This window comes from Stegostoma tigrinum, chromosome 25 (assembly GCF_030684315.1).
Source record: "Stegostoma tigrinum isolate sSteTig4 chromosome 25, sSteTig4.hap1, whole genome shotgun sequence".
Lineage (NCBI taxonomy): Eukaryota > Metazoa > Chordata > Chondrichthyes > Orectolobiformes > Stegostomatidae > Stegostoma > Stegostoma tigrinum.
In genome coordinates, this window is record NC_081378.1 from 38,072,392 (window position 1) to 38,086,018 (window position 13,627).

Genomic DNA, 13,627 nt, shown 5'->3' on the forward strand with positions numbered 1-13,627 from the left:
ATGAGCTGGAATCTGAGTTTCAGACTCTGCGTCACAATCAGGAGCGGGGGTGGGGGCTGTAGTTACCTGATGCTGTGTTCTAGGTAGTCATACTGTATAGCTTAAATACTTCAAATTTGGCCAGAGGTCAGGAACAGCAGGGTGTGACCACAAGTGATGCAGTTGAAGGATCCTGAATGTAGAATTGGAGGAACTTCAACTCTTGATCTTGCCTAACAAGTATGAGCTACTTGTTCCCTGTGTGGATGAGGAAGGGGGCTACAAACTGACCACTACCAGGAAGCCATTCAAATGGGAGAGAGCGCAAAGAAAGGTGATATTGGTAGGCAATTCTATAATTAGAGAGGAAAGATAATTTTTGCGATTGAGGTCAAGAGCATCTGAATGGTGTGATGTCTACATGGTGCCAAGGTGAAGGACACCTCAAGTCAGCTTGAAAGGATGCCGCAGAGGGAGGGAGAGGATCAGTTGTTGTGGTCCATGTTGGCACCAATAACATAGACAGACAGAACACGGCGTGGAGCTGGAGGAACACAATAGGCCAGGCAGCATCGGAGGAGCAGAAAGGTTGACGTTCCGGGTCAGGACCCTTCTTCAGAAATGGAGAGGGAGAAGAGAGCTCAGAAATAAATAGAGAGGAGGGGTGGGACTGAGGGAGGTAGGTGGGATGGTGAGATGCGAGTGCAGGTAGGGAATGGTGGGGATTGGTCAGTGGGATGAGTGGGACAGATAGGTGGGAGATAAGATGGACAGTTTATGTCAGGTCAAGGAGGCAGGGATGAGAGGGAGGCTTGGACATGGAATGAGGCCAGGGGTGGGCCATTGTTTAGGCCATTGGGCTGTAGGGTCCCAAGGCGGAATATGAGGTGTTACTCCTCCAGTTTTTAGGTGGCATCATTGTGACACTGGAGGAGGCCCAGGATGGACAAGTCACCCAGGGAGTGTGAGAGGGAGTTAAAATGGTTGGCAACCAGGAGGTATTTATTGGGCCCTGTTTGGGCACTATCAGTAAATAGGAATAAAATTTAAAAAACAGGACCTCAAAGGTTGTAATCACAGGATTATTACCTGAGCCACTTACAAACTGGCAAAGTGATAAGAAGATTATGGAAGTAAACACATGGCTAGAGGGGTGGTGTGGGAAAGAAGGCTCCATTTCATGGGGCACTGGCATCAGTATCGGGACAGAAAGAAACAATACTATTTGATGGTCTTCATCTACACCAATCAAGGACCAGGATCCCAGCAGAAAAGCTAAATAAGGTGGTCACAATGACTTTAACCTAGTTAAAAGGGGAGACAGCTCAGGAGAGGTTATTAAAGTTTCCAGAAAAGTAATAGGTCAGAGTATGGAAAGAGTCAAAAATCTAACGTCACGCACCTCAGTTAATGATATAACAATGAGAAGGGGTAGTCAATACAGCATTGAGGGTGTTGTACTTGAATGTGCCGTGTGTACCAAACAAGGTAAATAAGCTTGTCAGACAAATTAAAATTGGAGGATACAATTCTGTGATACCCAGAACATTGTAACTACAAGAGGATCAGGCTTGGGACTAAATAACGCTTTTGAAAGAACAGGCAGATGGCCAGTAGGGGCAGGGTTGCCTTGTTAGTAAGAATGAAATTGAATGAATAGCAAGAAGTTATGAATCTGTTTGGGTAGACTTGAGGAACCCAAAAGTAAAAATTACTTTGATGTTGTGTGCAGGCCCTGGGAGATAGAAAAGGCATGTAAGAAAGGCACTATTATATTAATCACATAGGGGACTTCAATATGTAGATAGACAGGGAAAATAAGATTGGTAACAGGCCCAAGAGAAGGAATTCATTAGCAAGCTGAAGGTGAAAGAAGGCCTAGGAAGTAGTGACCATATGATAGAATTCACCCGCAGTTTGAGCGGGAGAAGCTGGAATCAGATGTAATGGTGTTACAACTGAGAAAGGGCAATGAGAAAAACATGAGGGAGGAACTGACCAGGAGATCCTAGCAGGAAAGGCAGCAGAGCAGCAACAGAAGAATTTTCTGGGGGTAATTAAGGAGACACAGCAGAAATTCAACCCAAGGTACAAGAAACATACGAGGGGAGAATGAGGCAAAAAAAATCAGGAGAAAATATATATTATGTGGTGAAGATTACCTGAAAGCCAGAGAATTGGGAAACATTTAAAATCGTCAGAGGACAACTAAAAAAGCAATAAGAGAAAAGGACATGAAACAGGAGGATAGGCTAGCTAGTAATATAAAAGAAGATTGCAGGAATGTTTTTTAGATTATTAAGAAGTAAGAGAGAGGCAAAAGAGTACATTAGGCTGCTAAAAAATAAGGCTGGAGAAATAGTACTAGGGAACAAAGAAATGGTGGGGGAAATATATAGGCACTTTGCGTCAGCTTTGATCATGGAAGACACCAGTAGCAAACCAGAACTTCAAGAGAGTCGGGGGGGGGGGCAGTGGTTAGTGTTGTGGCCATCGCTAAGGAGAAATTGCTAGGATGCTGAATAGTCTGAAGGTGGACAAATCACCTGGACTGGATGGGCCACACTCCAGATTTCTGAAGGACTTGGAGCGATACTGTGGCTCAAAGTTAGCATTGCTGCCTCACAGCGCCAGGGACCTGGGTTTGATTCCACCCTCGGGCAATTGTCTGTGTGGATTGCACATTCTCCCTATATATGTATGGGTTTCCTCAAGTTTCCTGGCTCCAGTTTCCACCCACAGTCCAAAGATATGCAGGTTAGGTGGATTAGCCTTTCTAAGTTGCTAAGTGTCCAGTGATGTGTAGTATTGATGGATTAGCCATGGGAAATGCATGGTTACAGGGATATGATAAGGAGTGGGTCTTGACGGAATGCTGTTCAGCGGGTCAATGTGAACTCACTGGCTGAATGAACTGCTTCCACACTGTAGGGATTCTATAATAGCTGAGGAGATTGTGGAGGCATTGGTGGTGATCTTTCAGGAATCATGGAGTCAAGAAAGATTCCAGAGGACTGGAAAATGGCTAATGTGACATGCATGTTTCAGAAGGGAGAGAGGCAAAAAATGGGAAATTATAGGCTGGTTAGCCTGGCCTCAGTTGTTGGTAGGATTTTAGAGGCCATTATTAAGGATGGGATTGCAGAATGTATGGAAGTGAACAGTATAATAGAGCTGAGTCAACACGGCTTCTTCAAGGGGTATCATGCCTGACAAATCGTTAGAATTCTTTGAGGAGGCATCAAGCAAGTTAGATAAAAGGGAACTATGGTTGAATGGTGGAACATACTCGATGGGCTGAATGGCCTAATTCTGCCTCCATATCTTGTGGATTTATGGTCTAATTTAAGAAAAGGATTGATAGATACTGCCCAGAGAGCCCCAAGTGCTATTGAAAAATCCTTTCCACCTTGAGAAAGCCAGTCACCATTCCAAACCCTATACCCTTGGCCAAGGTGCCCATTTAGTGTTGTATGCTGGTCTAACCCGCATACTGACTAAATTCCCCCATAGCCACTAGAAGAGAATGAATGGTAAAAATGTTGAAAGCTACAATTTCCATTCTGCGCACTATTAATTTGGTCAGGTTGAGTATTATACTTTATTCAAGGCTCCTGTACTGAAGACAAATGTCATTGTTCAGCTGAACCAAAATGGATTGCAGCACTGAAGAAGCATTTGAGCTAATGAAATCTAGCTACTGATAATGGTAGGGGATTTTAATTTTCCAAACATAGACTGGGACTGCCATAGTGTTAAGAGCTTGGGTGGGAAGAAATTTGTTTCATGTGCACATGATAATTTTCTGATTGCATGAGTGAATGTATCTATTGGATAATGGGGGACATCTTGACCTGCTCTTGGGAAATAAGACAGAGCAGGTGGCTCAGGTTTTGGTAGGCAGAACTTTAGGGCCAGTGACCATAATTCTATTAATTTTAAAATGGGGTGCCATTATTTAAGAAAGATGATAAGGAAAAGTCAGGGAACTATAGGCCAATGAGCCTGACATCAGTGATGTATATTTTGTTGGAAGGGTTCCTGAGGGACAAGACTTGCATGTATTTGGAAAGGCAAGGACAGATTATAGATAGTCAACATGGCTTTGTGCACAGGAAATCATTTCTCACTAACTTGACTGAGATTTTTGAAGAAGTAAGAAAGAGGATTGAAGAAGGCAGAGTGGTGGATGTAATTTATGTGGACTTCAGTAAGGTGTTCAACAAGGTTCCTCAAGGTGGATGGGTTAGATGGGTTAGCAAGGTTAGATCACAAGGAATACAGGGAGAACAAGCCAAATGGATACTGAACTGGCTTGAAGGTAGGAGACAGAGGGTGGTGGTGGGGTGTGACCAGTGATGTGCCACAAGGATTGTATTGGGCCCACTGCATTTTATCATTTATATAAATGACTTGGATGTGATCATAGGAGGTATGGTTAGTATGTTTGCAAATGGCACTAAAATTGGTGAAGAAGGTTACCTCAGAGTACAACAGGACCATGATCAGATTGGCCAATGGGCTGAGGATTGGTAGATGGACTTTAATTTAGATGAATGTGAGGTGCTGCATTTTGGAAAGGCAAATCAGGGCAGGACTCATACACTTAATGGCAAGGTCTTGGGGAATGTTGCTGAACAAAGTGACCGTAGAGTGCAGTTTCACAGTTCCTTGAAAGTGGAGTCACATTTAGACAGGATAGTGAAGAAGGTGTTTGGTACGCTTGCCTTTATTGGTCAGTGAATTGAGTATAGGAATTTAGGAAGTCATTAGGCCACTTTTGGAACACTGCTTTCAATTCTGGTTTCTCTGCTATAGGAAAGATGTTGTGAAATTTGAAAGGGTTTAAAAAAGATTTACAAGGTTGTTGCCAGGTTTGAAGCATTTGAACTATATGGTGAGGGTGAATAGGCTAGGGCTATTTTCCCTGGAGCATTGGAGGCTGATGAGTGACCTTGGAAAGGTTTATAAAATCATGACTGGCATGGGTAGGGTGAATAGCCGAGGTCATTTCCCCAATGCGGGGAAGTCCAGAATTAGACGGTATAGGTTTAAGGTGAGAGGGAAAGGATTTAAAAGGGATCTAAGGGCCTCACACAGAGGGTGGTGAGTGTATGGATTAAACTGGCAGAGGAAGTGGTGGAGGCTGGTACAATTACAACATTTAAAAAGCGTGTGGATGACTATATGAAAAGGAAGGTTCAGAGGGATTTGGGCTAAATGCTGGAAAATGGGATTAGATTAGTTTAAGAGTTCTGTTCAGCATGGATGAGTTGGACTGAAGGTCTGTTTCAGTGTTGTACATCTCTCTGACTCTATTGGGTGTTAGTGGAATCTTTAGCCCCTTTTGGTGAGCATTACTTTATTGTCTTCCTCCCCACTTATTGTCAACAGATGAATTCCTAGAGTGTAATTGATACTGTTACCCAGTTTGTAGCTTTACTGTGGAAAATAAATTCAATTAGTCAAAGAGAAAGTATAGATTTTATATCCAAAGATTCCAAAAAAAATCCCTTGAAACATATAATTTGGGCTTGATCAGCGATAAGTACACCTGTTTTGTACACTGTATATTTTACACCCAGGGCATGGCAGATGATTAGATCACTGTGTTATAAACGTGTGCTAGTATAGTGGCAACATGCATTTCTTCCACATGCCCTCACTTCCTATAGCAACTAAATGAATATAAAACACAGCAGAGGGAAACATAACTGATAAAAGCTTTGCATTCCGATACCCAACTGTAAGCAGTAATTTGATCGTTTGCTGATGGCTCTTTTATAGCAGGTATTCTCTAGTTGCCTGATGCTTTCTCACCCACTAATCAGCTTTCTGCCCATTTCAGCCCACTTGCTGGGAACATATGGGGACACCCAGGAATTAAAATGTCCCATATGGGCTGGCAGCTTACTCCATTTTCCTTTCCCACAGCTGAGCCCTCAAGATCCATGCAGGATTAAAATAGTTCCAAATGTACCTATTAAAGTAAGCTATTGCTTATTTCAAAATTACAATTCAGATCAAAAGAGAATATTTACATGAAACACACTATCAAGTTTCTTAGATTCAGCATACTCACGACATTCAGGTGCTGAAGACCTCCAGTCGACACATACGTTATCTGCGCATGCCTCAGCAGCTGCTGCTATATTTTCACAGTCTAGTTCTGTCGAATTGACCAGGCAATGGTCAGTTTTACAACTTTCCCAGAATGGGTCAAGGACATCCATGCTACAGTTTTTAGACAGTCTGTATGATGGAGAAAATATCAAAGATCTCTAAAGAAAAGGTACACAATCCTAAGCAAAACATCATGAATGTACTTGTTTTTCCCATAAGTATTATGGTCATGATACCTAAATAGCAGTTTATTTGTTAGTTCAAATGATACCCAAATTGTCATTGCTATTAAATATTCATAATCAAACAGTGGAAATCGAAAACACCTCAATATTTTAGGTAATATGCAAGGTTCAAAATACATGAGGCAACAGGTTAAGTTGTCCTCAAATCGTTTCAAATAGTCCTTGAGAAAGCAAAGATAGGAGCAACCTTTCTTGATGCCTAAACTATTGTGTTAGCTTTGCAGTCCCACAGCACCATAGTTTTTCACAATTACAGCTAATTTCACTTATTTAGGGATATGATTGCCCAGTTTGTTGCTTCACAAAAAAGAATTGATTTTTCCTTTTATAGACCTTCACTTGAATCTGGATTTTAGGTTTACAAACTAATGCTGGATTAGCAATAACAAAACAAAAAAGTTAAAAATAGGGAACTGTAAATTGCTGGAAAAGCTCAGGAGGTTTGGCAGCATCTGTAAAGGGAAATGAGAGTTAACATTTCGGGTCCAAACTCAGGAGTTTGTCTAACATTAGTCACTGAAGGAGTGAACAAGGGATTTAGGAGAAATGGGAACAGAATAAAGAAGGGAAAACTTCTTGTCTTGTTCCTGACTTATAGCATCCACAGTTCTTACCATTTCAGTTTAATTATTGTTGGACTGTTTGTCATTTGCCCAGCATCAAGTCTTTCATTTGTTTTAATATGCTTGAATGGAGGCATACAGCAAGTTTAAAACGTAGAGGTTCAAGAACAGTTTGGTTCTTATGCGAAACCTTTATGTACAGAGTCCTAAAAATCAAAACCTCCTGGTAAAATCTTGCAGAGTCCTTGAAGCATACTTTGACTCCTGTTTGTCAATTTACGTACGATAACAAGGTGTGGAGCTGGGTGAACACAGCAGGCCAAGCAGCATCAGAGGAGCAGGAAAGCTGACATTTCAGCTCTAGACCCGAAACATCAGCTTTCCTGCTCCTTTGATGCTGCTTGGCCTGCTGTGTTCATCCTGATCTACACCTTGTTATCTCACATCTCCAGCATCTGCAGTTCCCACTATCTCATGTCAATCTATGTGTTTTTTTAATGTTTTACAGATATGTGTGCAATCGGAACCACAATGTACAGGAATTCCTCACTTAAAATGATGGCAATATTCTTGAAATTTGTAACATGAATTGAAACAACTTTAAGTAGAGTGTGAGCTTCCCACAGGAATCAATGTTAAAGCCTGAGCTTGTTTCTGCAGATACGTTTTGCTCAAATAGGCAATGTACAGGTTGAAAAACAGTAAGTGCAGTATGTGCATTCCTTGCTGAAGTGTCTTGTAAAATAAAATTAATTAGAAAATATAAAAGTAACACTGCACTGTTGGGTACTTCAGGATCCATCTCATCAGAAAAGCAAGTTTAAAGCATTATTAAGTTGAAATTCTGTACGTGCCCAAATGCTCACATTCATATTAATTCAATAACTTTAAAAACAAAATAAATTATAAGTAAAACAGCATAAATGCCAGTACTATACACACAGCACATGTTGAAATTACAGTCTCTGGTGAAATTCTAATTGACAAGGTACTATCTAGTGACAGAAACTGTTCAGTTCAGGAGGAACAACCTGTACCAACAAACCTCTGTGGGTAGATGGAGCGCACAACTGCACTGAAATTTCAAATGGAAGCTAGGACAGAAATGGGAGACTTTAAAAGGAAGAACACAACACAGTTGGGGACAGGAGCTGAGCTGGATTGGGCAGGCTATTGAACAAGGGGAGGGGGAATGCAGAGAAGAAGGATTGCAGCGGAGGGAAGATGAGGAGGAAGGCTGGGGAACTGAGTAAGTGAACAAACAAAATGTTTTGAAAGTAGGAAAGCCACAGTATAGAAAGTATGGTAATCAATGTTAAGCTGAAATTCATAATATTAAGAAAGTATGTAATCACTCCTCTGTCTAAAGGTGGGAAGTTCTTTTATGTCATGCAGAGGGAGAGACACAGGGTTGCGCAGTCAATGGAAAGTGTAAGTCAAGAGAACTGTTTATACAACATTTGTATATAATATATCCATAACTCTGAATACTGACTCGACATTCAGCAGAATCTTCCCATTTAATAGGACTGGATTTCTACCCTTCTCCACAACATCATAAGCAGGTTTCCTGAAGGGGACTTGTGAATTAGTTGATCACCTGCCCAAGTAAGTTGGGAACTTGTTACAGAAACAGCAAAGCAGTGAAAAAAATGGATTGCCTCATATGACACAAGCACGTGGAAGAAGGGAACACATTATGCAGTACAGGCTAAGCCGTAAATATCTTTAATTTTCTTTAAAATAATAACATCTTTATTTTTAGAAGTTTATCAAATCACAATCTGAAATGCTAGGGCTATTATGAAGGTAAATATAGCAGTTTGCTTTTGGCGGCAACACCACGCACAATTCAGTTTAATAATGAGTAAATTTCAGAAAATGGTTTAAACTGAGTATTTTCCTCACAACAGACATTGTGAGATTGGAAATAACTATCTACAGACATTACCTAAAATATTGGTCAGCAGTCACATTTTAATTTGTGACTTAATTTGGCATTTATACTGAAAACTGCTGCTTTAGAGATTTAATCAATATAATAATTAGTTTGAATTAAGTTACAATCAAATAGTAAAGTGTAATAATTTATTGACCTAATATTACTTTATTCTGTTTAATTGTGGTTAATGTAAAAGACTTACGCACCCAGTTACTGACTCAGACTCAGCTTGTACTTTCTTTTTATCCACGTGTTACTTCTTCAAAGATCTCCAAAAGATTGATCAAACATGATTTTCCTTTCACAAAACCATGTTGATTCAGTCTGGTTGCAATGAATTTTTCTAAGAGACCAGATATAATTTCCAGATATAATATTGGTTTCTTTGTTAAACTAAGCAGCCCTTAGTTTGCTGTTCTCTGCCTCTTTATTTTTTGAATAAAGGAGTTGCCTCTTTATTTTTTGAATAAAGGAGTTGCATCCACCATCTTCCAATTTTATGAGACTGTCTTCAAATCAAGGGAATTTTGGAAAATTAGAATTAATATCAACGCATTATCTCTCATATAGGGCACTTCTTTTAAGACCCTAGGATGAAGTCCATCAGGAGCCGAGCACAAGTCAGTCCTCAGCTCGAACAATTACTCAGTAGCAATTCTCTGGCTACTTTTCCTGCATTCTCCTCTCCCTTCCATTCTCTCACTTATCGTTGATGAAGGGATGTTTCTTGTATTCTCTATACGGAAGACTGATGCAAAATATCTGTTGTTTCCTTACTTTCCATCGTTAATTCTGCAGTCTCACTTTCTACAGGACCAATGCTCACTTTGCTAATTCTTCTCTTCTTTCAATATTTATAGAAGTGCTAATAGTCTGTTTTCATGTTTCTAGTCATCTTTTTCTCATATGCTATTTGGGGCAGACCAGTGACACACTGGTTAGATAATAAAGTGTGAAGCTGGATGAACACAGCAGGCCCAGCAGCATCTCAGGAGCACAAAAGCTGATGTTTCAGGCCTAGACCCTTCATCAGAGAGGGGGATGGGGTGAGGGAACTGGAATAAATAGGGAGAGAGGGGGAGGCGGACCGAAGATGATGAGAAAAGAAGATAAGTGGAGAGGAGAGTATAGGTGGGGAGGGGATAGGTCAGTCCAGGGAAGACGGACAGGTCAAGGAGGTGGGATGAGGTTAGTAGGTAGGAGATGGAGGTGTGGCTTGGGGTGGGAGGAAGGGATGGGTGAGAGGAAGAACAGATTAGGGAGGCAGAGACAGGTTGGACTGGTTTTGGGATGCAGTGGGTGGGGGGGAAGAGCTGGGCTGGTTGTGTGGTGCAGTGGGGGGAGGGGATGAACTGGGCTGGTTTTGGGATGCGGTGGGGGAAGGGGAGATTTTGAAGCTGGTGAAGTCCACAATGATACCATTGGGCTGCAGGGTTCCCAAGCGGAATATGAGTTGCTGTTCCTGCAACCTTCGGGTGGCATCATTGTGGCACTGCAGGAGGCCCATGATGGACATGTCATCTAAAGAATGGGAGGGGGAGTGGAAATGGTTTGCGACTGGGAGGTGCAGTTGTTTATTGCGAACCGAGCGGAGGTGTTCTGCAAAGCGGTCACCAAGCCTCCACTTGGTTTCCCCAATGTAGAGGAAGCACCGGGTACAGTGGATGCAGTATATCACATTGGCAGATGTGCAGGTGAACATCTGCTTAATATGGAAAGCCATCTTGGGGCCTGGGATGGGGGTGAGGGAGGAGGTGTGGGGGCAAGTGTAGCATTTCCTGCGGTTGCAGGGGAAGGTGCCGGGTGTGGTGGGGTTGGAGGGCAGTGTGGAGCGAACAAGGGAGTCACGTAGAGAGTGGTCTCTCCGTAAAGCAGAGAAGGGTGGGGATGGAAAAATGTCTTGGGTGGTAGCACTGCTACCTCACAGCACCAAGGATCTGGGCTTGCCTCCACTCTGGTCAGACGTTCTTGTTCATGTATTAAGTTAACCACAGATGGAGGGTTGGAATTGTTCTTATTCTTGCATTGTATCAATTCTGTATATCCTGAAATATCCCCTTAAATGTCTGCCACTGACTGTCCATTGACATATTATTTATGATCCTATTGAGTGGTGAAGCAGTATTGAGGTGTCAAAGAGACTGCTCTTGTTCTGATTTCTTAAATTCTTATGGTGTTAACTATCTTGCCTATTCACCTGCACTAGTTCTGATTTTATACCCTTATAATTTGTACTATTTAAATTTTAATGGATAGCCTTGGATCCAATTCTCTATTTCTCAAATTGATTCTAAAATTCATAATGATATACATAATTATATTATAGTTGGTGCAATCTATGGGTGTACTTACTATGGAATTATTTATTAATTCTATCTCATCGTATTCTGTCATGTCTAGCATAGCCTGCTGTTTGGCCGGCTCCAGAACATGTTGTAGACTACAGAAGTAAAAACTACAGGGAAATAATGACACTGTCAATGTTGAGTTCTAATTTTTTTGTTTTTCTGCGATGATTGGGAGGCACAACTCACATTTCGTATGTAAACTTGCTGCCTAGCTTAATCTTTATTATTGAATAAATGTTTCCTGAGTTACATCGTTGTTACAGTCCATCTCCTAGTGCCTGAATGAAAAATGTCTCAACTAAATAAATAAACATCCTAAGGGCACACTCACACAATTTGGGTTTGAAAGAAAAGCTCGCAGTATGCATGTCAAATTATTGTATGTGCAATCACAGGTTGCTTTTTCTCCAAACTTCCTGTTGCACTTTCTGTCTGCACCGGTCTCTCATCAAAGCACTCAATTAAGAATCACACAGCATGTGTAAATCTTCAGAAGGTTCTTTGAAAATGAATTGCTCTCTCGCCTGTCTACGTATTAAACATGCACCTTACACAGTGCAAATATCGATCTCTCAGTGCTGGAGGGCATCCTATTGCCCCTCATACTTTGAGAGTCCTCATGACATCCTTAGCTGGATGGCAAGCACATACCCTGGCCTCAAATTGACCTCACATTAGAAAACATGACAGTCACTGGTGCAAAGCAAGGTCACGACCTGGATATGCACTCAGTCATAGGCTCTTGACTCCAGTACAATATGCAGCTCATTGACTTCTAAACGTAATTTTGAAAGAAACTAAATTAAATGTAAAATTTTTACATACATCTCTGGAATGACGTTACAAGTTGACGAGGGAGAGCAAGGTGTGGAAGTTGGAATTGGCACACATGACTGATTTTGAGGAGCTGAATTGCAATATGGTTTTGTGGGGTCATCAAACTTCCAATCAAGTGCAGTTTTATGGCAGCAATCAGAAGGTTCAATTACCCCGTTTGGTCTCACACAGTCATCGTTTTTAGTATTTGAACAAGAGCCTAAAAGAGATCACAGAAAAAAAAGCATAACATTTCCGTATTTCCAATGGCAAATATAAAATTAGCAGAACTTTTATCTGTGTAATGAAGCACAAACATGGAAAGTAACGTAACATGAATAGATGAAATGACATACCACACTGTCCTTGGGTATTGTTGTAGAAAAACCTTTCTGACACAATGATTCTAAAGTCATTCTGAGCAGCTATGATCGTTGTTTTAATGTCATTGAAGTAAAGACGCACACTCCTAGCATTTCGATTGGTTACCATTATTTCATCTGCTTCGTAGGGAATTTTTTTTGGCTTTTCATTAACTCTCAACTGTAAGATTAAAAATACAGTTTTGTTGAAATCAGTGCCTAAAAGAGCAACTTACCCAAGGAGTCTTGCAAGTTCATTTGTACATTGTTAACTTTAACAAAAGCAAAATATTTTGTGGATACTGGAGAGTCAAAGCAAAATTTGAACATTCCAGAAACACTTTGGCAAGTCAGGTATCACATGTGTGGAGAGGCATAGAGTTAATGGAAAGAGTTTGAACAGCCTCCAGAAGGCAGCAGTAAAGTGGCTATCCTGGTAAAATTGCAAGGAGCAATGGTAGATTGGTCACTGACTATAGCTGGCCATTCGGAAAATTTATTGATGGTGGGAACCACATCTGATAGGCCTCTCAACTCGAGGAAACAATTTAGCAAGTTGAGCCTCCTTTCCTATGCTGCCAGCATCAGCGAGAATTCTAACTAAATGTAGGCAGTGAAAGGGACTGCATTTTTGATCAAAGAGGACACCATCTGGGAGGCCAGTCCCGAGGGCATCAGCATTTTCCAAGGCAGCATCTCCTCTAGCAATGCAAGTAAAATTATAATTTTATTCAAAGACTTCTTCACCATTCTAGCTACAGGCTCTAGGGAAACTCCATTCATCATCACTGGCCAACTTCCAGGATTTGGTGTTGTTGAGGTTCTGGATTGGGCTGGTAGCTCTCAGAGACATGCAACCACCCTAAACTCTGTGGCAGCCCAAGAAGCAACTATGTAATGAGCTTCTGACTGTAAAATGTGAGAAGGGGCAGAGGGCACAGGGGAATCCATTGGACTAACCAGCCACACGTGCTGTTGATACATGCTCAGCCAATGTTGAGACTTTGCTGGATTTGAGAAAATCTTGCCCAATAGTTTAGGTCAATGAATTTTTCATGAGAGCAGTATTTTCATCATATTCTGTTTTTATAGTTGCTAATTATGTGAGATTTATTATCCTTCCACTCCCCAAGAGAATTTGGACTGGATTTTCAGCAAGGTCAGGTCCAGAGGCAGGTAGGTCTGGACTTTCCTGCTATTGGCTGCTGTGCCAATTTCCAGGCACTATCCCATACCTGTGCCATATTCA

At 41.3% G+C, this 13,627-nt stretch overlaps 1 protein-coding gene across 1 annotated transcript in view; it reads right to left on the minus strand.

Moving 5' to 3' along the window:
- Nucleotides 1–13,627, minus strand: part of LOC125463427 (mucin-2-like) — a 92,061-nt gene that overhangs the window by 11,941 nt on the left and 66,493 nt on the right. The window contains exons 34-36 of the mRNA XM_048554688.2: nt 12,373–12,559; nt 12,026–12,236; nt 6,062–6,231 (exon numbers count right to left, since the gene is read on the minus strand). Coding sequence (XP_048410645.2) covers nt 6,062–6,231; nt 12,026–12,236; nt 12,373–12,559 — 568 coding nt within the window. The remainder of the gene's footprint in view (nt 1–6,061; nt 6,232–12,025; nt 12,237–12,372; nt 12,560–13,627) is intronic.